Source organism: Glycine soja, chromosome 17 (assembly GCF_004193775.1).
Source record: "Glycine soja cultivar W05 chromosome 17, ASM419377v2, whole genome shotgun sequence".
Taxonomy (NCBI): Eukaryota; Viridiplantae; Streptophyta; class Magnoliopsida; order Fabales; family Fabaceae; genus Glycine; species Glycine soja.
In genome coordinates this window covers 260,785-288,434 of record NC_041018.1, presented here as the reverse complement: position 1 = coordinate 288,434, position 27,650 = coordinate 260,785, and the positions used below count along the sequence as shown (strand labels likewise).

General features: G+C 34.2%; 3 protein-coding genes across 6 annotated transcripts; 2 read left to right on the top strand and 1 right to left on the bottom strand.

Annotated features, from left to right (window-relative positions):
* Positions 1 to 1,100: 1,100 nt before the first annotated feature.
* On the top strand, positions 1,101 to 13,616 carry LOC114393604 (protein STICHEL-like). Its single transcript, XM_028354960.1, has 6 exons — positions 1,101 to 3,636; positions 3,875 to 4,094; positions 9,821 to 10,384; positions 11,377 to 12,067; positions 13,090 to 13,168; positions 13,270 to 13,616. Exons 1-6 carry the CDS (start codon positions 1,576 to 1,578, stop codon positions 13,363 to 13,365), a joined length of 3,711 nt encoding a protein of 1,236 aa, XP_028210761.1. The 5' UTR covers positions 1,101 to 1,575; the 3' UTR covers positions 13,366 to 13,616.
* A 2,353-nt stretch (positions 13,617 to 15,969) lies between these two features.
* LOC114392243 (2-C-methyl-D-erythritol 4-phosphate cytidylyltransferase, chloroplastic) lies at positions 15,970 to 20,857 on the bottom strand. 3 transcript variants are annotated; one of them, XM_028353293.1, is made up of 11 exons: positions 20,569 to 20,847; positions 20,418 to 20,501; positions 20,280 to 20,335; positions 20,045 to 20,124; positions 19,877 to 19,959; positions 19,324 to 19,401; positions 18,347 to 18,415; positions 17,501 to 17,569; positions 17,379 to 17,425; positions 17,042 to 17,132; positions 15,970 to 16,300 (listed from the first exon to the last, which is right to left on the bottom strand). In XM_028353293.1, the coding sequence occupies exons 1-11, from the start codon at positions 20,755 to 20,757 to the stop codon at positions 16,214 to 16,216; spliced, it is 933 nt and encodes a 310-aa protein (XP_028209094.1). In that variant the 5' UTR covers positions 20,758 to 20,847; the 3' UTR covers positions 15,970 to 16,213. The 3 variants fall into 3 exon arrangements, 2 of the variants coding, with proteins under 2 accessions (XP_028209094.1, XP_028209093.1); XM_028353292.1 differs by having other exon boundaries at positions 20,418 to 20,513; positions 20,569 to 20,846; XR_003662268.1 differs by having other exon boundaries at positions 16,011 to 16,300; positions 17,501 to 17,583; positions 20,418 to 20,513; positions 20,569 to 20,857.
* An 88-nt stretch (positions 20,858 to 20,945) lies between these two features.
* LOC114392244 (NADH dehydrogenase [ubiquinone] 1 beta subcomplex subunit 3-B-like) lies at positions 20,946 to 21,648 on the top strand. 2 transcript variants are annotated; one of them, XM_028353296.1, is made up of 2 exons: positions 20,946 to 21,198; positions 21,435 to 21,648. In XM_028353296.1, exons 1-2 carry the CDS (start codon positions 21,001 to 21,003, stop codon positions 21,456 to 21,458), a joined length of 222 nt encoding a protein of 73 aa, XP_028209097.1. In that variant the 5' UTR covers positions 20,946 to 21,000; the 3' UTR covers positions 21,459 to 21,648. The 2 variants fall into 2 exon arrangements, with proteins under 2 accessions (XP_028209097.1, XP_028209096.1); XM_028353295.1 differs by having other exon boundaries at positions 20,954 to 21,300.
* The last annotated feature ends 6,002 nt before the right edge of the window (positions 21,649 to 27,650 follow it).

The window sequence follows — 27,650 nt, the reverse complement described above, 5'->3', positions numbered from 1 at the left end:
CAGTCAAATTTAATAGTCAACGGTCAAAATTAGCTTTAAAGATAAGATAGTAAATTTTAAAATATAAAAAGATTTAAAAAAATAAGGAAACGATTTAATAAAATAAACAAAATAGGAAGAAATTTACCATTAAGCCTAATTTTATAATAAGTTAGGGGGTATAATTCAGCTAATTGTAGAATACTCTATTCGTGCATTTTGTTGAATGGATCATTGCAATATTCCTTTACGTGCAGTTAGTTAGAAGAAAGAGGGTGAATTGTCTTTATATATTCTTGTATTGAAAGAGGGAGTCACATGTGATTCTTTGTTGCGTACGGTTGGTCATGCCAAGTAAAAGATTTCTCATATGATATTCACATCTTCCTGACCCAAGATGCAACCCAAGGCTATTTTTATTCGTGATTTTAATTTTTTTTTTTATTTATCTAGTGGTTTAAAATTTTTAAATTAGAAAAAGAATGACATGACACTTTTTAACCGCTACTATAATAAACTAATTATTTTAAAATTTAATAATGATACATTTAAAAATCATAAAAAATAATAATGAAAATTTTAAAATTTAGTATTGAAATAATTGTGAAATATATTAGATTAAAACTGATATTAAGTCACTTTAGAATATAAAAGTTAATAGAATATTAATATTTCTAATAAAAAATTAAAAAAATGATCAAATAGATATATTTCAAAAGTATAAAATATCAAAATAAAACATAATATATTACAGTAAAATAACTGCGAAAAGATAATATATGAAAAGTTATATTAAGCTTTTATTCAAAGATATTTCACACCATTCGTCGTTGCACATTTATGGGGATATATTTAGTTACATGAGAATATTTGATTCACGTCAAATCTAAAATTACTTTCTATAGTTATTAGGTTTTTTTTATAAAAAAATTATGTAAACATATTTGTTGCATGAATTGAAATGATGAGATACAGTTAGACTTATTTTGACCGATAAGTAAGGAAATCAATAATTAAAATTGAACAATAGAGAAATAAAAGGAAAATTATGCGAGGTACGCTAAATGTGCTTTGTTTCTCCTAAAAAGCAGTTTTTTTCTCTGTGGGGATATGATAGGATGTTAATAAGGCAATTAAGAGAAATAAGACAGGAATCAATCAAGACATTTCTTTATAGAATTTAGAAAGAATCTCTCTTCTTATTTTGATCCCATCCCACGTTATGTTACGTTAATTGTTGGTCCTTTTTTCGATGATCATAAAAAGCAACCAAACGACCCATTGAATGGAATCATCCCACACAAACAAACAAACAGATTCTGAGATTCAATTGAATTCAACACTTTCACTTCAATTGGAGCGCCAAATCAAAAAGGAAACCCTAACGTATTAAGAGAGAGGAGCAGTCAACAAAAAAAGATACCCCATTTCCTTTCATTTTCACACACGCTCTACTCTACTCTACTCTACTGTCAGATCTGCTTCTGCTCTCTCTCCTTTTTTCCCACTCACAAAGCCATCATTTTTACACAGAATCCTCAAGTGGGTTTGTGAGTAAATGTAAGTGAGCATGTGTCATTCATTTTGAAGAAGAAGATGTCAGAAATGCGGGTATCTGAGCTTCACTTGAAGAAGGAACTCACCCAAATCCGCAAGGCTGCTCGAGTACTCAGAGATCCTGGCACCACTTCTTCTTGGAAGTCACCACTCAGTTCATCAAGATCTGTGGCTGCATGGAACAAAGACACTGCCAGTAGAAGGTTCACTACCCCCAATGACAAAGACAAGGACAAGGACAAGAGGGTGTTCTTGTACAACTGGAAGAACTACAAATCTTCCAGTGAGAAATACAACGATGAGGAAGAAGAAGAAGATGATGATGACGATGGATCTTCTTCGCTTCTCGGGGACAGAGACAGAGATAGTTTGAGTGATGCTCGCAATGGTTGTGACTCAAAGAGTGATACTTACTTGGCTGCTGCCGATGGTGGCGGCGGCGCTCGTTCTTCCATTTTCCGATGTGGGGATGCCAATCTTGTTTCCAGAAGAGCGGTTCCAGTTAAGAAAAAGAGTAAGAAAAATAACCCACATTTTGATTTTTTAGCAAAGTATCAACACCATAGACCAGGGAGAAAAAAATTGAGTTCTTCCAAGGCATTGCTAGAAGGACATCCTTCGCCTTTTTTTAACAGGGATGACTCGGTTGAACACTCTGATGATGATACCGAGGATTACACTAATTCCGAGGGTGTGAGACCAATTTCGGGGACTTCCCCTTTGCTTCTCAAACTCAGGCAAAAGAACTGGTCTCGCTCTTCCTCCAAGTTCTTGAGAAGAAGCCGGAAAGAGGACTCTTCTTATTCTTATAGCACCCCTGCATTGTCAACTAGTTCTTACAATAGGTACGGTCACCGTTATCCCAGCACTCTTGGATCCTGGGATGGAACCACCACCTCGGTCAATGATGGCGACGGCGACGATGAGATTGATGATCATTTGGATTTGCCTGGCCGTCAAGGATGTGGAATTCCTTGCTACTGGTCCAAGAGAACTCCTAAACATAGACGGATGTGTGGGAGTTGTTATTCTCCTTCGCTGTCGGATACTTTGAGGAGAAAAGGGAGTAGCATGCTCTGTGGAAGTCAAAGTATTTATCCAACACACCGTAGATCAGCTTCGGCTTCTCACAAGCGGAGACTCTCTTTGAGGAGTGCTCGAGGTGTTATTCCATTGCTCACTAACAGTGGTGATGTTAGAGAAGGGTCGTCTGTGGGAACCGGTTGGAGTGATGACGAGCTTTCCACAAACTTTGGGGAGCTTGATCTTGAGGGATTGAGCCGGTTGGATGGAAGAAGGTGGTCATCGAGTTGTAGGAGTCAAGAGGGATTGGAGATTGTAGCTCTCAATGGGGAAGGGGAATATGAGAGCACACCAGAAAATAATCGGAGTTTCAGCCAGAAGTATAGGCCCATGTTCTTTGGTGAACTGTTTGGGCAGAATATTGTGGTTCAGTCACTTATCAATGCTGTTTCAAGGGGACGGATTGCTCCCGTCTATCTGTTTCAAGGTCCCCGTGGGACTGGCAAAACATCAACAGCTAGGATATTTGCTGCTGCCTTGAATTGTGCAAGTCCTGATGAGAGCAAACCTTGTGGCTACTGCAGGGAATGTGTTGATTTCATTTCTGGTAAGAGCAGTGATCTATTGGAAGTTGATGGAACTAATAAGAGAGGAATTGATAAGGCTAGATATCTACTAAAACGATTGTCAAGTGGATCATCATCAGCCTCCCCACAATATACAATTTTTGTTATTGATGAGTGTCACCTGTTGCCCTCCAAGACATGGTTGGGATTTCTTAAGTTTCTGGAAGAACCACCCCTGCGAGTAGTATTCATTTTTATAACATCTGATCTTGACAATGTGCCACGAACAATACAATCTAGATGCCAGAAGTACCTTTTTAATAAAATTAAAGATGGGGATATTGTGACCAGGTTGAGGAAAATATCTACTCAGGAGAACCTTGATGTTGAAGCAGATGCACTGGATCTCATTGCTATGAATGCAGATGGTTCACTTCGAGATGCAGAAACAATGTTAGAACAACTTAGTTTGCTGGGGAAGAGAATTACTACTTCTCTTGTCAATGAACTTGTGAGTTTGTTGCAACCATTAATCTTTGGCTTATTCATGTTTTCAAACACCTGATTATGAGGTGATCATTTTTTTTTCTTCAAAAGCTCTATTAGGAAGTTGGCCAAAAAGAGCCTTTTTGATCCCAAATAAGCTAATCCAAACATGCATATAACAGTTCTAATAATGCTTTTAACCTTACAAAAGTTTTTTGGTCAAATGGTTAGCTTAAAAATATGTTTTTTACTACCTGCAACAGGTGGGAGTTGTTTCAGATGAAAAATTATTGGAACTTTTGGAGTTAGCAATGTCGTCAGATACTGTAGAGACAGTGAAAAGAGCCAGAGAACTGATGGACTCTGGAGTTGATCCAATGGTTTTGATGTCTCAACTAGCCGGTCTTATCATGGATATCATTGCTGGATCATATGCAGTCATTGACACCAAACCTGATGATTCATTCTTTGGTGGACGGAGTTGTGAGTACAATTCTTACTTAGATTTAATAAGATTTTTATCTGTTATTCATCTTAATTTTGGCCTTAATATGTTATTCTCCTTAAATCACACAGAATAACTTCAGTGTTACTTAGTGCAATGCCCTTACCCATTCAAAAATTAAGGATGACTGATTAGTTCATGTACTCATCTGTATCAAAAAGGATATTGGTTAACATGAACCAATATCATTATATTGCTATTTGATACTGTTATATCATGTTTGTATGTGAAACATCAGTTGTTTGCTATGATGGTGGGATACTGGATTTTGTGCCTAAGCCCGATCATTGGGCTGAACAGGACAAGGATCAATTGCTGGATCCACTCCCATAAGAAATGCAGGGTTTGGAAGGTTTATACTAAAAGGCAGGATACAGGTATATATGGAGGAGAATAATTAGAATTCCTGAGCAGGCAACATTGTTACATGAGCCAGTTTAGATAGTGGGGAGGGGGGCTGTAGAAGGGAGATAACCATTTTGGGTTGCTTTCTTTGGCAAATAAATATCTTTTCTTTGAGGAACTGAGCTCTGGACCTTCTTCTATTGTAAGAGCTGAGGGCCTCTTCTTTTTGTTATTCAATAATATTTCTCTTTTTTTTATAAACTGAGGAAAGTAGAGAGATAACAGAGAAAAAGGAGAAGAATAAAGCTGATTTTATTGATTTGAAAAACTAGTTAAAGATAGTTACAATCTAGGTATTTATAAACCTCTATACAGCAGAACTAACTATAACTAATGAGTAGTGAAGAAACTTGTAACTCTATCAACAGGGTATAAATCCAAGTCAATTCAATGAAAGTTTGAGCAATGCTGCGATATTCAACTTCAGTACTAGACCTTGTAGTAACCTTTTGTTTGCGATACCACCAAGAGACTAAGTTAGGACCAAGAAAAATGGCAGTCCCTGAGGTGGAGCGCTTGTCATCCACATCAGATGCCCAATCAGCATCACAGAATGCTCGAATGGCCAAGGGATTCTTTATAGAAGCAGGCTGCAGGAGCAGACCATGAAATAGAGTACCTTAATCCTTTTCACCACTGTCCAGTGAGAATCCAAAGGAGCAACCATAAATTGGCAAACCTTATTGACAGCAAAACTAATTTCAAGTTTAGTGAGAGTAACATATTGTAATGCACCAACTACAAACCTATAGAGAGAAGGATCATGAAAAACATCAGCACCATGTTTAGACAACTTGCAGTTAGAAACCATGGGAGAAGAGATTGAATGAGCTTCAGCCATGTGAGTTTTGTGAAGTAAATCACGAATATATTTACTCTGGGTCATTAAAACAGCACTGTTGGACAAATATTTGATTTCCAGACCCAAGAAATAATCCAGATGACCAAGCTGTTTGAGAGAAAAAGCAGTATTCAGTCTGTTTGTGAGCTGCTGAATCAGAGTGGCTGAGCTACCTGTGAGAATTATATCATCCACATATATCAGCAGATAAACAACATCCACTTGATGCAGATAGATAAATAAGGAAGAATCACTTTTGTTGCCAACAAACCCAAACTGTAACAGAGTGGACTTGAGTCTGTCAAACCATTGCCTTAGAGCCTGATTTAACCCATAGATAGCGTTATTTAGCCTGCAGACCAGTGACTAGTCTACAACTTCAAAACCAGGAGGTTGTATCATAAAAACAGTTTCTTCAAGAGTACCATTTAAAAAGGCATTATTCACATCAAGTTGGAACAGTTTCCACCCTTAGGACAGGGCAAGAGTAAGAATAATTCAAATAGAGACAGGCTTGATCACAGGAGAGAAAGTTTCATGGAAATCAAAACCATGAACTTGATGAAACCCCTTAGCTACCAATCTTGCTTTGAACCCTATTAATTGATCCATCAGCATTTTCCTTCACCCTGTAAACCCATTTACAACCAATGGCCTGTCTGTTAGGAGATAAAGATACTAAATCCCAAGTATGATTTTTCAGCAAGGCATCATACTCCTGTTGCATAGCAATGAGCCAATCTTTGTTTGCTAGAGCTTGTTTCATAGTTTTAGGCTCAGAATGAGTGAGAAAAAGTGAAGGGTGAAGTCTAGGGTTGTGAATACCAGATTTAGACCTTGTTTGCATAGGGTGGGTATTGACTGGGATAGAATTAGGTATAGACAGACTCTGAAGCAGATGAAGTAGGGTTAGTAGACTCAGAATTTTGTGGCTGAATAGGGATGGGTGCAGAAGAAGTGGAGGGACAAGGTATAGAAACAGTTGTGATGGGGAATAAGCAGGTAAGGGTGAAAAACTTGGAGGAATAAGAGGAACAGAGCTTGAATTAACAGGTGATGCTTGAGATGTTTAAGGAATAGGGGCAACAAAAGGTGGAGAAAGGTTAGGACTTTGGCTAAAATAAGAATCAAGATTTTTTGTGGGATTAGAGGAAGAAGGAAAAAGATCAATATAGGGAAATCTCAATTCATTAAATAAAACATCCTTAGATATGTAAATTCTACCAAAGGATGACAAACACTTGTAACCCTTGTGAGACAAGGAATAACCCAGAAACAAACACTCTTAAGTTCGAAAATTGAGCTTGTGTGTATGATATGGCCTTAGTAAAGGAAAACATGCACACCCAAAAGTTCGAAGAAAATGATAATCAGACTCTTTATTAAACAAAGTAACAAAATGAATAACAAACTTGAGAGAAGCAGTGGGAAGCCTGTTAATAAGATAAACAGTTGTAGTAAAGGCATAATCCTAAAATTGCAAGGGTAGAGAAGCATGATGCAGCAAGGTTAAACCCAAATGAACTATGTGTCTATGTTTTCTCTCAACCACACCATTTTGGTGATAAGTATGGGGACAAATAAGTCTATGAGAAATACCAAAAGAGGCTAGAAGTCTGGAGAAAGGTCTGTATTCACCTCCCCAATCCGACTGAATACTCTTGATTTTGGTGTTAAGTTGTAACTCAACCATGGACTTAAAGTTTTGAAAAACAGAAATGGTTTCAGCCTTGGACTTTATAGGAAATATCCATGTATAACTAGAGAAAGTATCAATGAAGGAAACATAATATGTATAGCCAGCATAAGAGGTAACATGGGAAGGTCCCCATAGGTCAGTGAAAATGAGTTCTAAAGTTGAATAAACAGAAGTTGAGTTGTGAGAGGGTAACCTAATAGCTTTACCCATACAACAAGAGGAACAAAACTCTGTGATGTTTTTATTCAGTTGAGAAATATTACACTGTTTGAGAACAATTTTCATTACATGCTCATTAGGATGACCTAACCTAGCATGCCAAAAATTAGGACCATTGGAAGAGGTAACATCAGAATTTGAAACAATATTAGAAGTATTATTGACAGTAGCAGCTAAAGTAGGAAACTCAACATTTGGAACAGATGCAGAAGTGGACATCAGCAGAGAAGGATTGCCTTGAAGCTTGAGGTTGTGAAAAGAATATAGGCCATCAGCACCAACCACTCCTTGTAGGAAAATTTTATTGGTCTCCTGAGATTTCACAAGAGACAAATGAGGGTGAAACTCAAAGAAAACAGAGTTGTCTTTAGCAAATTGACTCGCACTTAACAAATTTTTCGAAATTGAAGGAACATGTAACAACTTATGAAGCTTAAAGGTTATGGCAGTATCATTAGGAGAAACAAAAACTGAGGAACCAGTGTTGGAGATACTTAAACCTTCACCATTGCCTATGAAAATCTGCTCAGGTACATCAAAATGAGTAAATTGTTTAATATTTTGAGAATCACCAGTAACATGAAAACTGGCTCCAGAATCTGGTATCCAAGTGGAGCCAGATGCTCCATTACCATGAGAGGAGGAGTTTGTGAGCATGGCACTGGGCTGACTGGGACCAAGAACAGTGGACTTAGTAATGGGATTAACCCAAGTATTGGAGGATCTGGTTGAACCAGTAAAATAGGGGATAGGTTGCAGCGTGGTGGGATCAAAAAAGGTTAGGGACTCATGTGGCTGAAAACCAATATCAGTTCTGAAATGACAGACATTGGCAGTGTGCCCATACTTTAGACAAATTTGGCACTGAAAATTGGCAAACTGGCCACCTCCATGGCCTCTGCTGGAACCACCGCTACCACGTCCAGAATTTCGATCAGAAAAGGTGCCGCGACCATCACCACGGCCAAACGAGCCTCGAGAGCCACCAAAATCACTGTTTTTATAAGTGTTTGGCTGTGCATAACCTTGGGTGTAGTTCAACAAGGCAGAACTGACCAATTGAGCATCTCGACTGTATCGTGTGAGCCTAGTTTCATGACCAGAGAAGAGCTTCGATTTCTGCAATAGATGGAGCGCGCTTCTTACTCTCAATGACAGAAATTACCGGTGCATAATCAAACGGTAATCCTTCAAGGAGCTCATCAACATACTCCTCATGCCGAACAGGAACACCTACACCAGCCAGTTCATCTACATATCCTTTGATCTTGGGCAAATATTCATCAATTGATTTTCCATCAAGAGTGACTGCACGCATCGCAGTGCGGAGTTGACGCGCACAGGATTTAGTGTGGAGATTGAAATATTCATGGATTTTGTCCCAAACCTGATAGGAATGGTTGGAACCTAGAACTCTTGACAACACAGACTTCGAAAGCGTAGACTGCAGCCAAACAAGAAGCATTTGGTCTTGAACTTCCCAGATTTCATACTCTGGATTGACGCGATCAACAATACGATCATCCTCAATGAGATAACGAGGAGGAACGACTGGATTAACGACAAATCGCTGCAGCTTGTGCGATTTGATCACTGGTTTGACGTGTTGTCGCCAGTGGAGATAATTCGAATCATCAAGCTTCTTTGCAATAGAGTTAGAGAACGACCGACTGAGAAATGAGATTTGATGGAGCGGAAGCCATGAAAGCACATAACAGGACCTTGAAGAAACACAGAATTATGAAAAAATGGCTCTAGATACCAGTTTTGATAAACTGAGAGGAAAGCAGAGAGATAACAGAGAAAAAGGAGAAGAACAAAGCTGATTTTATTGATCTGAAAAACTAGTTAGAGATAGTTACAATCCAGGTATTTATAAACCTCTATACAGCAGAACTACCTATAACTAACTCTAACAGAAAGCCAACTAACTTTAACAGAAAACACAACAGAACTGACTATAACTATCTCGAACAAAAAGCCAACTAACTCTAACAGAAAGCTAACCAACTAACTGATCCTATTGAGGTGCAATTAGCAAAAGCTAACAACCCTTTCGGACAAAATACAAAACTGTTTTCACAGTTATATATTGACATAGATTGATACTCTTTATTCATATTTTGGTGGTCTATCATATGATGTGACTAAATGCTATGATGGGTTACTTATACTACTGACTTACCGACTTACCGTCTAGATTAAATTCTCTATGAAAAACTAGTTGAAGGATGCATATTATTTTATATATAATGCACAACTTCTCATTTCTATATTTTGAGATGTTCTTTTTCCTTGTACTTACTGGAGCATCAAATTTGTCAACTGGAAAAACTGTCAAATCATTTAAAAAATAAAAAGTCCTCTGGTTTAATGAATTTCAGCAATTGCCATCTGAGCCTGCTTCCTAGATCCCATTTTTTGGTTGTGACCTTGGGCTTTGATACATATTATCAATTGTTATAATGTCATGTTTTATAATAATGAAAATTCTACCATCATCTGATGATTATTGAAATGCACTTGGATTTCGTGCTCAGTGAATGAATCAGAGTTGGAGAGGTTAAAAAATGCTTTGAAGCTTCTCTCGGAGGCAGAGAAACAGTTAAGGACATCCAGTGAACGCTCTACATGGTTCACAGCAACTCTATTGCAGCTTGGTTCTACACCTTCTCCTGATCTTACTCAGTCAAGTAGCAGTAGGAGACAGAGCTGCAAGACAACTGAAGATGATCCATCAAGTGTTTCGAGAGACGTTACCTCTTGCACGCATAAGTCAGACCCTCAATACGTGCCTCAAAAGTCAGCATACACTGCATCCCAGCAAAAAGCCGTAAATGATAATTCCCACCATCAAAAGGATATATCCTCAAAGATTGAAGGTTTCAGCTTGAAATCAAAGCCGTCAAGCAGCCCAGTCATAGATGATGGCTCCACAGTGGTCTCATCTGATGATCTTATGGTTGGGAATACAATGTTTAGGTGCATAGATTCAGGGAAGTTATGTTACATCTGGGTGCATTGTATTGAGAGGTGTCACTCGAAGACATTGAGGCAGCTGCTACACAATCATGGAAAGCTTGTGTCCGTATGTGAAGTAGAAGGTAAGCTAATAATATTTTTTGCTCAATTGAATTTCTTCCTTCTTTACGAGTATTTAGAAGCATTTCTGACAAACCTGGTTATATTAAGCTGTTTACTTATAAACAAATATATACCAGATGTTTTTTATAACTGGTTTTCAGAGTTTATCAAACAGCCAATAATTCATTAATGCCCTATTGTTACTGATGACAACTACCCTGGATTGTCTGCTGATTGTTTGTTCTTGTATGTACTAATGAAAGGGATATTTTATTCGATTTTCAGTAATTATTCTGCATAATTTCCTTTTTCATTTAAGGATTTTTTTTGAAGGACCTTTTTTATTTCAGTTGTGTCTACTTCTTTTATTCAAAGGAAATAATTGACACTTGAGTTACATAACATGGTTGAAGAAAGGCAACTTGAATTATGTTTGAGGAAAATGAATCTCATTGTGTAGAATGTGTATTACAGATCATCGTCAATCATTTTGGTTGCAAGTGCAACTTATAGGAGTTGAATTGATATTTCTTCAGTGTGCTTATTGAAATTATAGGATTTAGGTAAAGGAGAAAAGGAGAGAGTAGAAACTCAGAATAATAGGATGTTATCATGCATTGTGATGTATTGCGAAAAAGATACTATTATTAACCTCTATATGTAGTTATGTATCAGGAATTAGGTCAAGTACTTTAATCCTAACCTTAATCTAATAAGGTAACAAGTGAGTTTACCAAGATATGATAGATTCCTTAAGAATGAGGTACAAAATTATCCCTGAAATAACACAAGTCATTTTAATCCTTTATGTGTCGTTCTCCCCCTCAAAGACATTCTGTAGATATCAGTGCTTTTGTCTAACATTTTCATCTTCGTTCCTTATTTTAACAGATCTCCCGTTTTTCTTTCCTCTCATCTGATGCTGCTTTGTTGCACCTTATTACTAGAACTCAGCTTTTGTTTTGTCATGCATTATTATTCCCCCCTCTCCTAATATAGTTTCTCCTTGCAGGTGTTTTGGTAGCATATGTTGCTTTTGAGGATGCAGATATTAAAGTTAGGGTTGAGAGGTTTTTAAGAAGCATTACAAACTCCATGGAAATGGTTCTTAGGCGCAATGTGGAGGTAAGAATAATCCATTTGCCAAATGGCGAAGGTGAAAATCAAGTTAATCTACCGGGCCTAAAGCAGGCAGAGTCAACAGTGGCTGGTGAGAAGGAACAAAGAAAGAGTCATATGAACGGAACGGAGTCTTATTCTAGTTTTCCTCCTTTGCTGGATGGAAACCTTCAATCTACCGCTGCTTCATCAGATATTTTGGCTGAAGGAAATGGTGTGAGGGAGAGGAGACAGGATAATCCAATGCAAAGAATTGAATCCATCATTCGTGAACAGAGGCTGGAAACTGCCTGGTTACAGGCAGTTGAAAAGGGTTCCCCTGGATCATTGAGTCGGTTGAGACCTGAGAAGAATCAAGTACTGCCACAGAATGGTGTGGACCCAATTGAGTCCATGGATTCAACGAGATTTCCCTCTCACCAGCATTGGGAAGATGATCCAAATGATGAAGTCAAAGTTTTAAGCCTTAAAAATGGAAGGATCCCACAGAAGGATCAGATTGGTCGAAAGACAGATCGTTTTCCCATGTCACCAAGTTTATTGCATGACAACAGTTTAGCAACAATTTCTGGAAAAGACAATCTGTAAGTCTTCCTTCAATCTTGCAATCCATGTCTGTACAAACAATACTATTAGAAACTTGGCAAATTGCATGGTAATTCCTTGTACTATTCTATGCATCATGTTTATGAGATGCTTTTTGAATGCGTGAATTAATTTCTAGGATAGTGGAATCTACTTTTTTTCTTTCAAGGGAAATTCCATTGTCTGCATAAGTGTAGAATTTTTTTTTTACTGTTGCTATTGAAACCTATTGAATTATTCCCTTAAGAAATTATATGGAAGTGGCTATTTAAGTTGGAATTTGAATGGTAAATGTTGGGGTAAAATTACTAATATTTGTAACGAGTGAGATGCTGGGATTTCATTTGGACATTTTGGATTGTTTTAGTTATTTTTGTGGTATATGCACCTACTTGAAAGTTATATGCATGCTTATAGTATGTTAAATGCAACTTTATATAGGATTTCTAAAGTCAATACATGCATATATACTCACTCACTCACACACACACAAGAGCTGGCATGTGCGCCTGTTAGCTCTGTGTGGAGCCTTTGCTCTTTGCTACTTCACGTGGCATCCATCTGGAATGGACCCCGTAGATGGTATCTCACTGACATGAGTGACATCTGACCGTCATCAATTGTTAATTCAGTATTAAACTATTAATATTTGTCTTATTAATGTGATATGTTGTCTTTAATATCTGGAAATGATTGCATTCATGTACTTAATCCATTATCCATATTGTAGTTTGTTACATGGCATTTTTGTATGTTATTGTTTTATTTTAATTCAAACCTAAAACTCAAGCTGCCTTTGTTGAGTTATGCTATTCTTTCCGGTATGATTTCCTTCCTGCAGTATGGTTTTAAGAGGGTGAAATTTGTTTGTGCTTTGTATGCACCTTTTCTCTCACCTCTGGTTTGCACCATTGGTTTAATAGTATTTTGAAGTGAATGGCAGTTTATGAAACAATATTTGCATGCGAGTGTGAAAAAATGTTTGCTGGTTCAAAAAATATAATATGTTTTATTTGTGTAGGGGATATGAATCAGGGTCAGGAGCGGGTGGTTGTGGATTTTTATGTTGGAATAAGTCCAAGCCTAGAAGGGTTATAAAGGTAACTTCATTCTGTGCCCTTTACTTCTAAACTTGTGTGTTTTCTAAGTTGTTGCATGAGAATCTGAACAAACATAACATGTCACGCTGTGTTGTAAGCAGGTCAAAGGTGGCACCCCGGTTAGAGCGGGTAGAGCGGCAACTTTTACATTGTTTGGTGACTGCACTAAGCCAAATAAAAGGGGGCGGGGAAGATAAGGAAGGATTCAGTTGAGGTTTATCCAATATATTTTTTTCTTTTTTCTTTTCAAAATTTTTCCTACCCTTTGTTTCTTTGAGCGATTCTTCAAGGATGCGAGCGTGAAATGCGAATGTTATGTGATTCAGTAGTTCCATTCAACTTGTGTTCCTTTTGCTGCATCCTTTGTTTAAAGAACTAATAAAGAGGAACATTGAAACCTTTGTTTCTTTTATCTACAAAATTGTATTTACTTTTATAATTCTTGTTACTTTAGCCTTCCCCTTCCACATTGAAGTATTCTGAAGAGAAGTCAAATGTCTACCAAAAAAGAGAAGTCAAATCTGTCGGCTAACTACTAATCTAACACCAGTATTTCACACAAATGAGTTTAGAGCTCTATATTATGTGTAGTAGAACTATAAAGAAAAGGAAATGAGTTAGATTAATTAATTACTTAAAATATTGTATAAATAATTATTATAGTGGAGTACCAACAAATGAGTTAGTGAACGTGCTTATAAAGGTGCTTTGCTTAGCAAGGGTAAAACTTTGTAAAATAAAAGCAATTTTAGGTTAGACCTGACTATATTGCTCAAAATGTGACTAGTGTCCATCTATTTGCTGATATATCTTCAAGCATCTTATTTTTGTGTCTTACAGCTATCACAATTTGCTTAGACCACTATTGACCTTTTAAAAACCCATTTTATATTGTATTTTCAAATAATTCTTACTTAAATTCCTGCCAAAATGGACCTTGATCAACCAACAATCATTAAACCAAAATTGATTAGGACATTTTGTCCTTGTCGGTGCGACCAAGGCTCTATCACTCACCTAGTACAGTGGTTTGAATTTCTTTTGCTATCCAACTTCTCCCCCAAATAATTCTCAAAATAATGTTAAAGATACATTAATTTTGTCACGAACATTGTGCTAGTTTATATGATGCTACAATGTTAGCACCACCCAAACTAACTTAGTGGGTCCAAACCCCAAAAAATATGGATATGGGATGTAAAGATTTGAAGCAATACAACGTAGTTTTGACTTTAACATGGGAATTGGACGTGATTCTCACCAACATGATGCTCAAACAGACACGGTTAATATCACATTTTTTTTCAAAAAATTACAGGACTATCAGGTAATGACATTCAAGTTTGTCACGAAAATTCCATGGTGTTATATTTTTTTCGTCAAATTGCTGATTTCGCATCCCTTGTTTACTTTAATTTCATTGATACAAACAATATTTATGATGTGTTTGGTTTAGATGATAAAAATAAAAAAAAATATGAAAATAAAAGATAAATTTTTGAATCAAAATAGATCATGAGATACTCTGAGATCCACATAATTTTTTTTCTCTCTTTTTGAATTAATTTAGACATTTTGTCTCTTTTAAAAAAATATGCGATTTTAATCAATTTTTACTTTCAAACTTAATTATGTATTTTTTAATTTTTTTTAATAAATTAAGTTTGTTAATAATTAAATAATTAAAAAACATGTGTCATGTGGACAATAAACAAATATGTATTGGTCTACGTTTGTTTATAAAGTACATGGATCAACATTTAAAATTGATCACAAAGATCAAAATTACTAATTTTTTAAAAGTGAGAGACTCATAAACTTTTTAAAAATGGAGGATGAAATATCTCAATTAAAAAATAAGAAGACTAAAATAAAAAATTTTAAAAATTAAAAGGACGAAAATTATATTTTAACTTAATTTTTTGACAATATAAAAAGAAAGATTAAAATTTGATGAGACGTATACATTTTGTATTCTCTCCTATTTGAGAAAAAAAAATTATTATTGAAGAGAATAAAATAATCTTACTTTTACATGCTTTTTATAGGGATATTTATATAAGTTTATATGCATTTTTTTATTTTATTTTCTGAACAAGCATACGAAAGAAATGAAAAACTTTAACGTTGTTTTCTTTTATATTAAATAACCTATAAATTCATCTCACCTTTTACTTTTTTATTATTTTTTTCATTTTTTTTTCCTAAACCAAACAAGCCTAAGTGAATAGAATAATTTTTTTTATAGTCATATTTTTTTAGTATAAAATATCTAAAGACTTGAATCTTATTTAATTAGTTTAATTTCACTCGAACCGACGATTTATTAATAAATGAAATAGTCCTAACACAACAAAATCTTAATTCAATTATTATTTACAGATTTTATTTTATCACGTAAGCAAATAAATTCTTTAAAATTAATACTTTTACAAATATCCTTATTCAGGGGTTGTCAATCATATGTTAGATTTTATAAATATATACGAGCTACTTCAACAATCAATCATATTATACAAAACTGATTTTATTTGTGCCCAGGTTTATGAAGCCTTCTAAACCAACTATGAAAACTAAAACAAAAGAAGTAGTAAATTACAATGAAAAAAAGCAAATTGTAATAGTATAATGTAGATAAACTAAACTATAAGTAATTAAGGTATAAATAAATTATAGAATTGAACTAAAATAGACTGATAACGTAAAATTTACACTATTATCTAACTAAATATCACCACATATATTTTTGAAATAAGGATGTTTTTTATTGACTGTGTATATGATTAATTATCTGCCAAAAATTCAAGAACTTAACTACCACATTGGGCGTACCCGAACATCGTTGTCTTGTAAAAATGCTCAATTAAATACCCAAAAAAATATCAATTCCAATAAGTTTGATATTTTATCTTAAAACACTTCACTAACTTAATCATAAATCTAAGATAAACAAGACTAAAGGATTTTTAAGTTCATTGTTTGATCGCTATTTATTGAAAAAGAAGATTTCCAGTTCTATCTTATCTTGCAGGATATGATTTCCCTTCAAAGGTGAACTGGCAAGACTATATTGTCTTCATCATTTATATTCAATATTCTCTCTGCCAGTAACATGTCATCAGGTGTAGTCACCTGCAAAAACAGTTTGCAGTGAGTATATATAGTGGTAGTATAAGTATTGTTTTTCAGCAATGGTGTATATAAATAAAGTTAAATCCAAGAAAATCTTTTTGCTTTTGGTTAAATAAAAATTAAGAAAAAAATATGTTAAAAGAGGACATGATTTATGCGTTGAGAGGTGAAGGAATGTTTTCTTGTTGGTAAACATTAAGCCAGCAGTAAATATTGTATGCAGAACAATGGCAAAAATGTGTGGATTTTGAAGAGGTTGGTGGGTGCAAAAGGCATGAAGAAAGTGCTGGACATGCAACTTGTATGGGAGATGTGAAAAGGACGAGGATTTTGTAAAATATGAATGTCGAGAATGGTATCCTATGCTATGGTGGTTAAACAGTGACATAAAAATTTAATGATCCAAGTAGGTGGCAAGGAAATCTGGCGAAATGCTCTACGGGGAAGAATGGTATTTTCTGTATTAATGTTTATAGCAGTTGTATTGTTATTTATAGTCAGAAGCTTTGAATGATTTATTGTATACTATTTTGGTAGGTCCATTTTGGGCACAACTTGTGTTTGAAGATTGGCTTTCAATCAAATTTTATTTGGCGTTCATAAATGTGTGCCAGCTACAGACAGGATCACATCACATGGCAATGTAAAGTTACAATACAAGGCTTTGTATGGTTTAACAAGATTAATCAATAATCATCTACCAAACTCGAGTAGAGAAGAAATCGAGAGAAGTTTGCCTACCTTAATGTTGGTATAAGATCCTTGAGTGATATAAACAGGATGTTTTAGGTGTTCAACAATGGACACATCATCAGTAACTTCAAGACCTTCCCTGCAAGGAGTTTGTGCACAAGATACCCGTTACATTCTCATAAAGGATGAAGGATGTATCTTCTAAACATTGTTGCAAATAATAAACCAAATTATTTGGGACGAGAAAGTGTTTGTATAAGTTCGTATAAAGTATGAATCCTTATGAAACTATGACAGTATATTTCATTCCTTGTCGTTCATAACAATGGCAAAAATGTGTGGATTTAATAAGGTAATTAAACTAAGAATGAGCATGAGAAACTACCTATTTACAAGCTCAAAGCCTTTCCTCAACAACTCAGGCTTGATAACCTGTAAAAATGGATAACACCTAAGTAATTGGCCAGGTTCTCAACAAAGATGAGATATACATTATTATTGTGTGACCTGTGGGGTCTGCATCTCCCATAGCGTTTTTCTGTCCAGTGTTTTAACAACAAACGACTCCCTGTTTGCCTGCAGCAAGGTTGCTATACAAGTTTCATCACCTTTACCCATCACGCAGGAAAAATACTAAATTCATGAATATATGAGCAGTGAGCCTATTCAAAATAAAAATTTTAATCTATATTCAAAATAAAAATGAATATACGTGCACAAATATTCCTGTAGTTATTGTTACTTCTATCGAGTGTAAACAAAAACACAGCTGAGATAAAAACTTGTCCATAGTTGTGCAGCAGTTATATAAATGTAAAGCGAACAACTGACCTCCATCTATTCACAGATGTGAACCTAAAATTACATCAAAAGAAATTAAAAATTAAGCTTGTGGATCAGATGCCATAACAAAAAGAAAAAGAGATTCAACACAAGCAGGGGAAAGAAGAAAGAATATAGCTGCAAAAAAATGCATTTTACTTGAAAGGAAGACAACCTAAATTCGCAACCCTGATGAACGGTAATTTGTTATCACTCGAAGGAAAACATGTAGTGTGTTTCAAAATACAGTGGATCATGTTCAAAAAATAATGGTAGACTTAAACCTACTACTCTCTAGTGTGGTGGAAAATCATGATAGGACGCTGGTTTTTGGGTCCTCACGGCCAAACCAAACACAGATAGATGTGGATTCTTGCATAAAGTTGTTCATCACATTTGGATTTGAAATTTTCTACATAATTCTTTGTAGGTGGGAGATATCAAATTCACTTTTATAGAAAAAGAAAATTCATCAACCATTTAAAATAACTGAGTTGAGGGAATTGACATGTGCCAACATTTAGTAAATACCTCTTTGATTGTGGCCTTCACAGGGACACCAAGAACTGCAGCTCCATTCAATAAACCATCTTTAAGGACCTAAATACAGAACACAAAAAAAGTATTCTCTTATATGAATCCATTGAAATGTAAATGGAGAGAGAACCCACAAAGGCATGGAGGAGGCAGGCAAATTACTAATAGGCATTCATAGGAATTTGAAAGATGCCCATGACAAAAAACAGACAAACTATGCATTCAAATCCAGTAAAATAGTACAGATAAATCCAAATAATGTAAGCGCTTCTACCAGGAGTGTGCCATCAGAAATGGTTCAGTTATTTAATTCTAGATATAAGAGAGCCTCAACATGATCTGTACACTCTAGTGTGATTAAGGTGTTAATAATAAACCAGAGCTTTTTAGCTCTTGTTCCATATAAATCATTGACACTAACCTACAAAGCAAAGATGCAACACAAGACACGGATGATACAATTCAAAAACAGGAATACAACTAATAGTATAAAACATAGGACAAAATTGACTAGAATACAATGCTTTAAATTAATATAAAATTAACACAAAATTATGAGCCACTATAAGTCTATAACATAATAAAATGTTATAATTCACCAAATTATTGTAAGAGAAATGCTAGCGAAACTCTCTGAAAATCCTCCCATTTGTAGTATTGGCTTACAAGTTAAAAAAAATAGCAGTAAAAACTTATTAAATGTAGCTAGGCTAGGAGCTAGGAGTATTTGAAGTGTCCAATATGGATACATGCTTGATGCCAGTTAACATGGCATATATATATATATATATATATATACAGAATTGACATTTTCCTAACTATATCGCTGATGGAAGACACAAATTCTTCTGTATTTCACTCACACCTGACTAATGTAACATTGTTGAATTTCCTTCGTGAATATTTAACTTTAAGAAAAATCAAAAGCAATGGACTTAAACTTGAGCAAGAGAAACTTATTGAACCCAGACCTTTTTCACATCTGCTGATAATACCAAAGGTCTTGCAGAATCATGAATGCAAACAAGTTCAGAGTTAGGATCAACAGCCTGCAAAAACATAAAAGAGCATCTAATAGTTATATAAGGATCTGTGGGTGTTAAAGGGATCAACAACTCAATAATAAGACAGATGTTGTCATGTGAATTACAGTTAAATTAATATCTTGAATTTCAAGATTTTGAACAACACATTATATTTGGGTGTGTGAAAACTTGAAATTCATTGAAAATGTGGATGACTAGAAAACCAACCTATTAATATTGGTCTGACCAAGACATTTTTATCGAAGATTTATTATGAATGAATTAACTATATAGTTATCAAAAAATATTTTCAAGAAAATGGTTTTCGTAACTGGCAAGATCCTGGTTATCCAACCACATTTCAGATTGCTTTTCCTTTTTTTGAGGGTGGGAATTATCATTATTGGGGGGGAAGTAAGAAATAAATAGAATTAAACTAAAAAAATGACAAAGAATGCATGAATATAAACCATTATTAAGATTAAAAAATTGCACATTCCTGAAAGCCATTATAAACAGAATCCTGTCTTTCTTTTCCAGGCAGTGCAAATTTGAGTTCTGCTTGGTAATCTCCCTTTGCATCTGAGCAAAAAAGAATATTGATAACCAAGAGGCAAAGCAAAAACATGGTATATAAAAGAAAGCAAAGCTAAAGGTTGGGAAAAACCTTCAAAAATGTCCTTGTATGAAGGATCACAAACCACAATAATTTCTTTGACTTGAACCAGGTGAAAAAAAGTGTGGAAACTGCAAAGGAATGGCATATGAGAAAGCAATGAAACACGATATAAAGCACCTGTAGCGAGCAAAGATACAAATAAAAATCGAATACAGAATGGGACGTTGAGAAAGTGAGTAGAGATTATGCAGAGTTAACGAAGGTTGTGTTGATTTAGATTTACCTATACAAAGCAATGGGTTGACCAAAAAGAGGAAGATACTGCTTTGGCATGCTAGCCTGTGATAAGAAATAGAATGATAAGCCATATGCGATGTGGGAAAAGAGAAGGAAATGAAAAAAGTTTAGGAAGAGAACAGACTCCCATCCTCTTGCCCTGCCCTCCAGCCAATAGGACAACCGAAACACTTCTCTCTCTCAAAGTAATATCACTAACCTCCTGCTCCTGCATATCAACCTTGCCACAATTTATTCATATAATAATTTGAATCAAACTCTAAGCGAGCACTTACTTGCACAGGTGCAGAGCAGAGAGTGACCACCCTTGATTTTGCATTTTTCTTTGAACAGATTGTTATCACTGACTTGCCTGCGTTTTGGAATTTGTGGATTATTGGGAAGGCCAAAGGAGAAGGAGAGGAAGCCAGGCGAAGATGAAACGGAAGTGGAGAAGGAGGGGCTCCAAAGCCAATAGCTACCATCTCTGACTCTCACTTTGCCACTGCACACCACACCCTAACCAAAATCATCATAACATCACACTCCGCCCGCCCATGGGCTTCTTGGGCTTCAGTTTCATCCACTGCTTAATAGAAGAAAAAAATGGGCTTTAAATAGCGTGGTGATTTGGGCCGGGTCTCGGGAGCCCAGTAAGGGTGGAAGGAAAGAAAGAAAAGCAAAGCAAAGCGAGTGGGTGAGGAGGAAGGAAGGGAGGGAAGAATAGAATGGGATCTGGAAGTGGAAAACACACTGGAGAGTTCTTCAGGAGAAGGGATGCATGGAGGAAGCATCCGATGCTCACCAATCAGCTCCGCCACGCCACCCCTGGCCTTGGCATCGCCGTCGTCGCCTTCGGTATCTACCTCGTCGGCGAACAAGTCTACAATAGGCTCTATGCTCCCGATCCTCATTCGATTTCTCACGTAGCTCTTCTGTTTTCCCTTTTTCAATTCACTTCACACACTCCTTTATCTTATTGAGAATCTATTGAAAGGGATTGGGGGAACGGAACGCACTTGCTCTAGGTCTAGGGTTCCCTTTTCTATTTTATATAATTATTCAAATTTGCGAATGATTGATTAGTTATCTTCTGTGCACTGTGAGATCAGATCAAACACTCCGGGATTGCTTACAACAACTAGATTGATTGCTCTTGCAGGTGAAAGCCGGGGATCACCACTAAACGTTTGGACGGACGCACTCCATTCCATCATCACTTAATAAGCTTGCTAGCATGTTCTCGCAGCCTTTAATGTTTAAATTTCAGACCGTGTTCGCTTCTTTGGCACTCACTATGTTGTCTTGTATGCCTACATTTTATGCCTTCAATTTGCATTCACAATGAAACTCAATTTACTTTACTTTTTTCTCTACCTTTATACTTCATTTCGTTCTTGCTATTTCACCTTCAATCCATTTACTCCCTAACTTACTAGGACCAGTGCTGACAATGTTCTAATGTTTAAGTTAGATTCATGCCAATTTTAGGGACAAAAACTGAACTTTCACTCTATGCATGTGAAAATTTAAAACTCCATGAGAGCTGCATAGTGCATATCGATTCCTTCCCTCTTGCCAATGTGGAGTCAAACTGAATTGTAGGATTAGTATCTTTGTTTGCTTCGGGTAATTGAATTCCAGGATTTAGCTCTATTTCTCTATACCCTTCTCTGTTTTCTATAGTGTAAACGCACCACACACTCTTTACCACGTAAAAGTTTTGTTTAAGCAAAATTGTAAATCATGTTAATACCACATGATTGCAATTGGTTCGTGATAATGTTATTATCCGTTTCATATATGATAAGTTTTTGTTAAGAACCACCTTAATGTAAGAGAAACATATCATTTCTATGGGTGAATGTACGGGAGAACCAAGAACTGTGAGACGACCACCCTTTATCACTGTGTTTAAAAAATAACCTTGGAATCCATTTGATATTTGCATAGTTTCATAGGTAATATCTGACCTGTCTTCACTTATTTTGTGGTTAGTTTGCTGTACTGCAAATTATTCTTTTTTTTTTCTCTCGCTATAGCGTGGTGTACAATATTAGATACCAAAACTGCGAATTGCTGGACAATCAGCACCAGAATATCCTTATGTGCATGAGTGATTTGTGTCTAATTGAAAATTAGAAATTGCGTTTTATTTATGAAGATGAGTCTCATATGATTTGGAAGTTTCTACAAATGCATACACAAATAATGCCATGTTAAAAGAACGGGGAAACAACAACTAGATAGACCTATACGCTACAACATTGTTGACTTGATTTGAATGAAACTGAGAAGAGCAATGCTATTTTGTTCCATTATTTTATAATGAAAAAATTGATCTTATATCTTTTTCATATATTAGCATCTCGAAACGGCTTCTCAAAATCATAGGAAACAAATTTTTGTTAGCTAAATTTGACGTGTACAAAACATTTTTCAATGTTATTTACACACTGTACAGTTCCATTATTTCTTTATCAGATAATTGATATCCATATGATCATTTTTAATTGTTACTCTGTTTTCATATTCATAGGGACCCATACAAGTAGCGAAAAAAACTGCTAATAAAGCTCAGTCTGTTCCAAAGATTGCCGCACTTATGCCTGAACCAAACATATTTAGGAATATATTTTTGTGTGTGAATCGTCTACTGTAGGTGCAATACAGTTTGCTTTTCCTTGTTCTACTTTTTCTATTGTTTAAAATATTTTTTTATGGTTACTCTACTAGGTAATTAATTATTTTTCACAGGTTTTCAAAAATCATAATTCTATATGATAATATATTACTCTCTATTGTAATCAATTACTACTCACTAAAAAAATAATTTCTTATCTCTTTGAAATATTCGATTACTGCATCAAGTAATACAGTGTTTTAGCTACAAAAGTGTATCCTAAAATCGTTGGATGTGTTTCACAGAAAGTTACGTACTTATTAGGTATTAAATTAATGAATATTTTTTATTTAGAATTATAAATATAACAAAGCTTTCTAATTTATTGAAAATTAATGTAGTTTTTGTTTCCATTTCCTTTAAAATTTACAAAAGTATGCATAAAAAATTATAAAAATTAAGAAATGCATATAAGAATAAGAAAGGTAGAAATTTAATAATGCTCATATTTTTTTTGTTAACTTTGCTTTTCATTAATTCTAAAAATTCATCTTTATAATCACTTCATAACCATATGATATGTGCCTTAAGCATGTAGTTTGGAATTCGATTATCATCTTTATAATTGCTTAATAACCATGTGATATGACTGTATGAAAAAACATATGTTAGGAGTAATTATCTTCTTAAATGATTCTCAGCACCTAGAATGATTAATTTCTAACTTTTGTTTGGAGATGCCCCAAATCCACCAAAAATCATTTGCTATGCCTTTAAAGTTCATTTGATTTGTTAAAAAAATAAGAGATAGTATAATATAAAATTATTTGTTATGTGTTTGATTTTAAAAATAGTTGAAAGAGAACAAAAAATAAAAGCTTGCAACTCATACTCAATATGTGTTTAGGTGAGCATTAAAAAAATTGATTTAATATAGTAAAATTCAATATTTTTGTATTTAACGTTAAAACTGTCAAAAATTACTGTATTTCATAATCAATTTTAAATACAAAGTCAATTCATTGACTTGAAACCTAATCTATGAATATTTGTCTCAAATCACGTTAACTGATATTTAATGAATTTTACAGAGCTTAATATGAAACCAAATACGGACTCAATGAACTATTGAACGACTTTTTATCTACCATATAATATAATTGAAAAGTCAAAATTATTCATATCATACTTCCTCTTCTTTGGCACGTTTTCACTCCACTCACATATCACTCTCGCTTGACAATTACCATTTTTATTCAATTAACAGTAGGAAAAAAAACAAAAAAAAAAAACGAAGGAAACCGTACGTAAAATGAGTTATTTTGGTATTGCATATTTCTCAACACATATGTGACATGTAAAAAAAAACCATCTGCTTATATATTTATGTTATATTATATAATATAATGTTTATAACGTATAATAGAATATATAAAATTTTATTTTATAATAATAATTATTATATTAAGATAATTAATATTAAAAAGGTATTGGGCATTAAATATCTTATTAGTTTGCTTGTATTGTTAATTGTGCACCAAAACAAAAATGTGTATAATAAAAAAAAGAGGAATCAATTTACTTCAATAATAATTTTTTAAAAGTTATTTATTATTTTCATTATTCATTTTCTTAAAATCTAATAATTTTAAACATTATATTTTTAAAAAAAAAATAATTAGGAGAAAGTGTTATTGATCCCCTCAATAAAAAATTGATTTATAAAATCCTTGTCTTATTTTTTTAACATATTGCTAAAATTTAGTCATATTTTTAAAAGACTTTTTCCAAGACAGACATTATAAGGCGTAATTAAGTAATAATATACTGTAGTAAAAATAATTTAAAAAAATCATAAAATTAAAATTGAATTTTTTTAAGAAAACTGAAAATATTTTGATTATTTTCCGTAACCTCTTAAAAACAATTTTCCTCATTGAAAAAAAATTATATACTAATAATATAAAAAAAAAATTATATAATTATTCAATCATAATTGTTTTGTCCGGTGAGACATGGACATTAAACTTAAAAAAAACATTTATTTTAACAAAAGTCTTGTCATAAGTCTGCGGCTCTGGTAGCTTTGGACTCCCTAACTCTGGATGCGTTGTAGACAAGTTTTTTTTTTTATATATCTTAATCAATTGCACTGCAAAGTGCAAACTTTGCCCGCGCGTTTATGAGAGAGAGCAATAGGAAAAAGGCACATTACATTACAGGCATGCATCCATGGACATATATATGCATGCATTGCAAAAAAGTTCCTGAAATTTAAACAGATAATGTACTTTGCTTTGATTTGTTTTGTTGTCACAATCATTTGTCTGAGGGGTTTTCTTACACGCTACATCCACCTCATAACATTTCCAGTAAATGATTGCATGACATGAGATTCCCATTATAGTAACCCTGTCATTTCATTTCATTTCTTGGTTGTGGCAAATTCAGACAAACCTTTCTTCCTATTCAATGCCAGCCAGCTTAATCGTTGAGAATGAGATGGGTTAATGACATTCATAGGGAATTGGATTTTGTATTTCTTAATTTATTGCAAGTACTGCACCAATCTCTTTTTCTGCATATGTTAACATCAGCATTCACCACAACCCTAACTAATAAACTATAAAAGTCAGCTCTTTCTAATTCATATATATATAGTTATTGCCCAGCGGCTCTGTTTTGGTTTTGGTCATTACACAACACCGAAGCACTTACCGGTTGGTTAGTCATTCAAGAAAATTTCTTTTTCGTTATTTGATATAACATGACATCTAGCAAAGCCATATATATATATATATATAATATGATATAATTGATAAATAATTTTAATATTTAAATAAATAATTAAGATCTATTTTTTTAGTCTATGTACATGTAAAAAATATCTATGAGGAACTATTAACTTCTTAAATATTACATCTTAATATCTTGAAAAGTTGGTCCTCAATTGCCCACCAAGGATTCATGGATTCAACCAAAAACAATATTCCCGAAATGAGAAATAGTAAGTGGGAAAAAAAATCACAAAGCTTCATTTAATTAGTAGTAGTTAAAGCTTCTAATGAGTTAAGCGAATGGGTTGCAAGCATTAGTTATAATAATTGTAATGATTTGCACAAGTTTGATAAAAGAAACATAATAATGAATGACGATGACGTACGAATCTTGTGCTCCGCATGCAATCGGGTATTTGTGTTGGCAATAAGTAAATACGTACTGATTCACTATTATAATAGTGTGACATAAAGACCGTGAGTTTCTCTGTTGGGCGCTGGTGAAAAAAAAAATGGAGGAATATCTCTGACTGATTGATCAAAGCTCGTCTTCCATGTCTTTACTCTTTACCCATTAGAAAGAAGAAGAAAAAAAATTGAAATTTGGTGGGACCCTCCAACATGGACACCTGAATGAAAAAGTTTAATGCAGAGAGACAAGCTTTTTCACTAGTAGATCATGCCAGATTTCGCATGCGTACGTCCCTCCCACTCTTGGATTGCGCTCCTTACCACCACCACCACTAATTTTCTTTAAAGTAGTATAAAATTAAAGTTCAATGCAAAGATATACAATCTCACACGCACACAAAATATAACACCAAAGTACGCAAATTAATTTTATTGATATACAATTGTTTGAATTTAATCAATTGGATTGAGACAAGCTTTTTCACTCCTACTTTTTATTATTTAATTTTAATTTGTTAAAACAATACAAAATTATAAAAGAAGATTTATTAAATAATTAATGTCACCTATGTTAAAAGAATTTTTGTTCGAACTCCACCAAAAATAATTCTTCATTCTTTAATTGGATCTCCTCCCCCAAAGCATTAGGAAGTTAAAAGGGGCTCATATATTATTTGAGGATGGCTTTGATAAGAACTTCTTTGTCATCTTATGATACATGCTTAGATAATTAATGTTCGATTTTCCTCCAAATTTGATCCTTCAACTATTTGAAGATAGTTTTCTTCTTTCTTCCCACCATAGAGGGTAGACAAAAGTATTTGTGTATGCCCAAACATTTAGAGACACCAAGGAAATTGGATATAAACTTACAAGTACTTTGAAAAGTATTTTTGCTGAAAAAAAAAATTTGAACTTTTGAAGGTTGTTTGTGTTGATCAGAAGTATGTTCAAGTTGATCAAAAATGGCATATAAAGATTCAATCTCCTCTTCATTTTCCCAACAAAACATAAAGGAGTCATCCACAATAAAAGATATGTTAGAAGAAGCTCCTCTATATACCTTAATACCATGAATATTAGTCATTCCATATATATAATAAAAAGATAAGGTGATATTGGATCACCCTGACGAAACCCTCTCTCAAGACTAATAAGACCAATTCCATCACCATTAACAAGAATGTTCAAATTAACATAAGCAAAACACATCCTCATCCATGTAATCCATTGATCATGAAAACCCAATTAAGCTAAAATTGTTTAAAGATAACTCCAGTCAACTTTGTCAAATGTTTTACTAGTATTAATTTTTTTTATAATGCACACAGGGAACAATCTCAATAGTTACTAGTATATTATCAAAGAAAGACATGCTTGCAACAAAAGCAAATTGCTCTAAAGAAATACACTTGGAAAAAAAAATAATCTATCAACAAAAACTTTGGAAACAATTTTATATAAAATATTACAAAGTTAAATAGGCCTCAAGTCCTTCATACATATAGGATTATCCTTTTTAGGAATCAAGACAATATTGGTATTATTTAATTAGGGAGGAAAAACA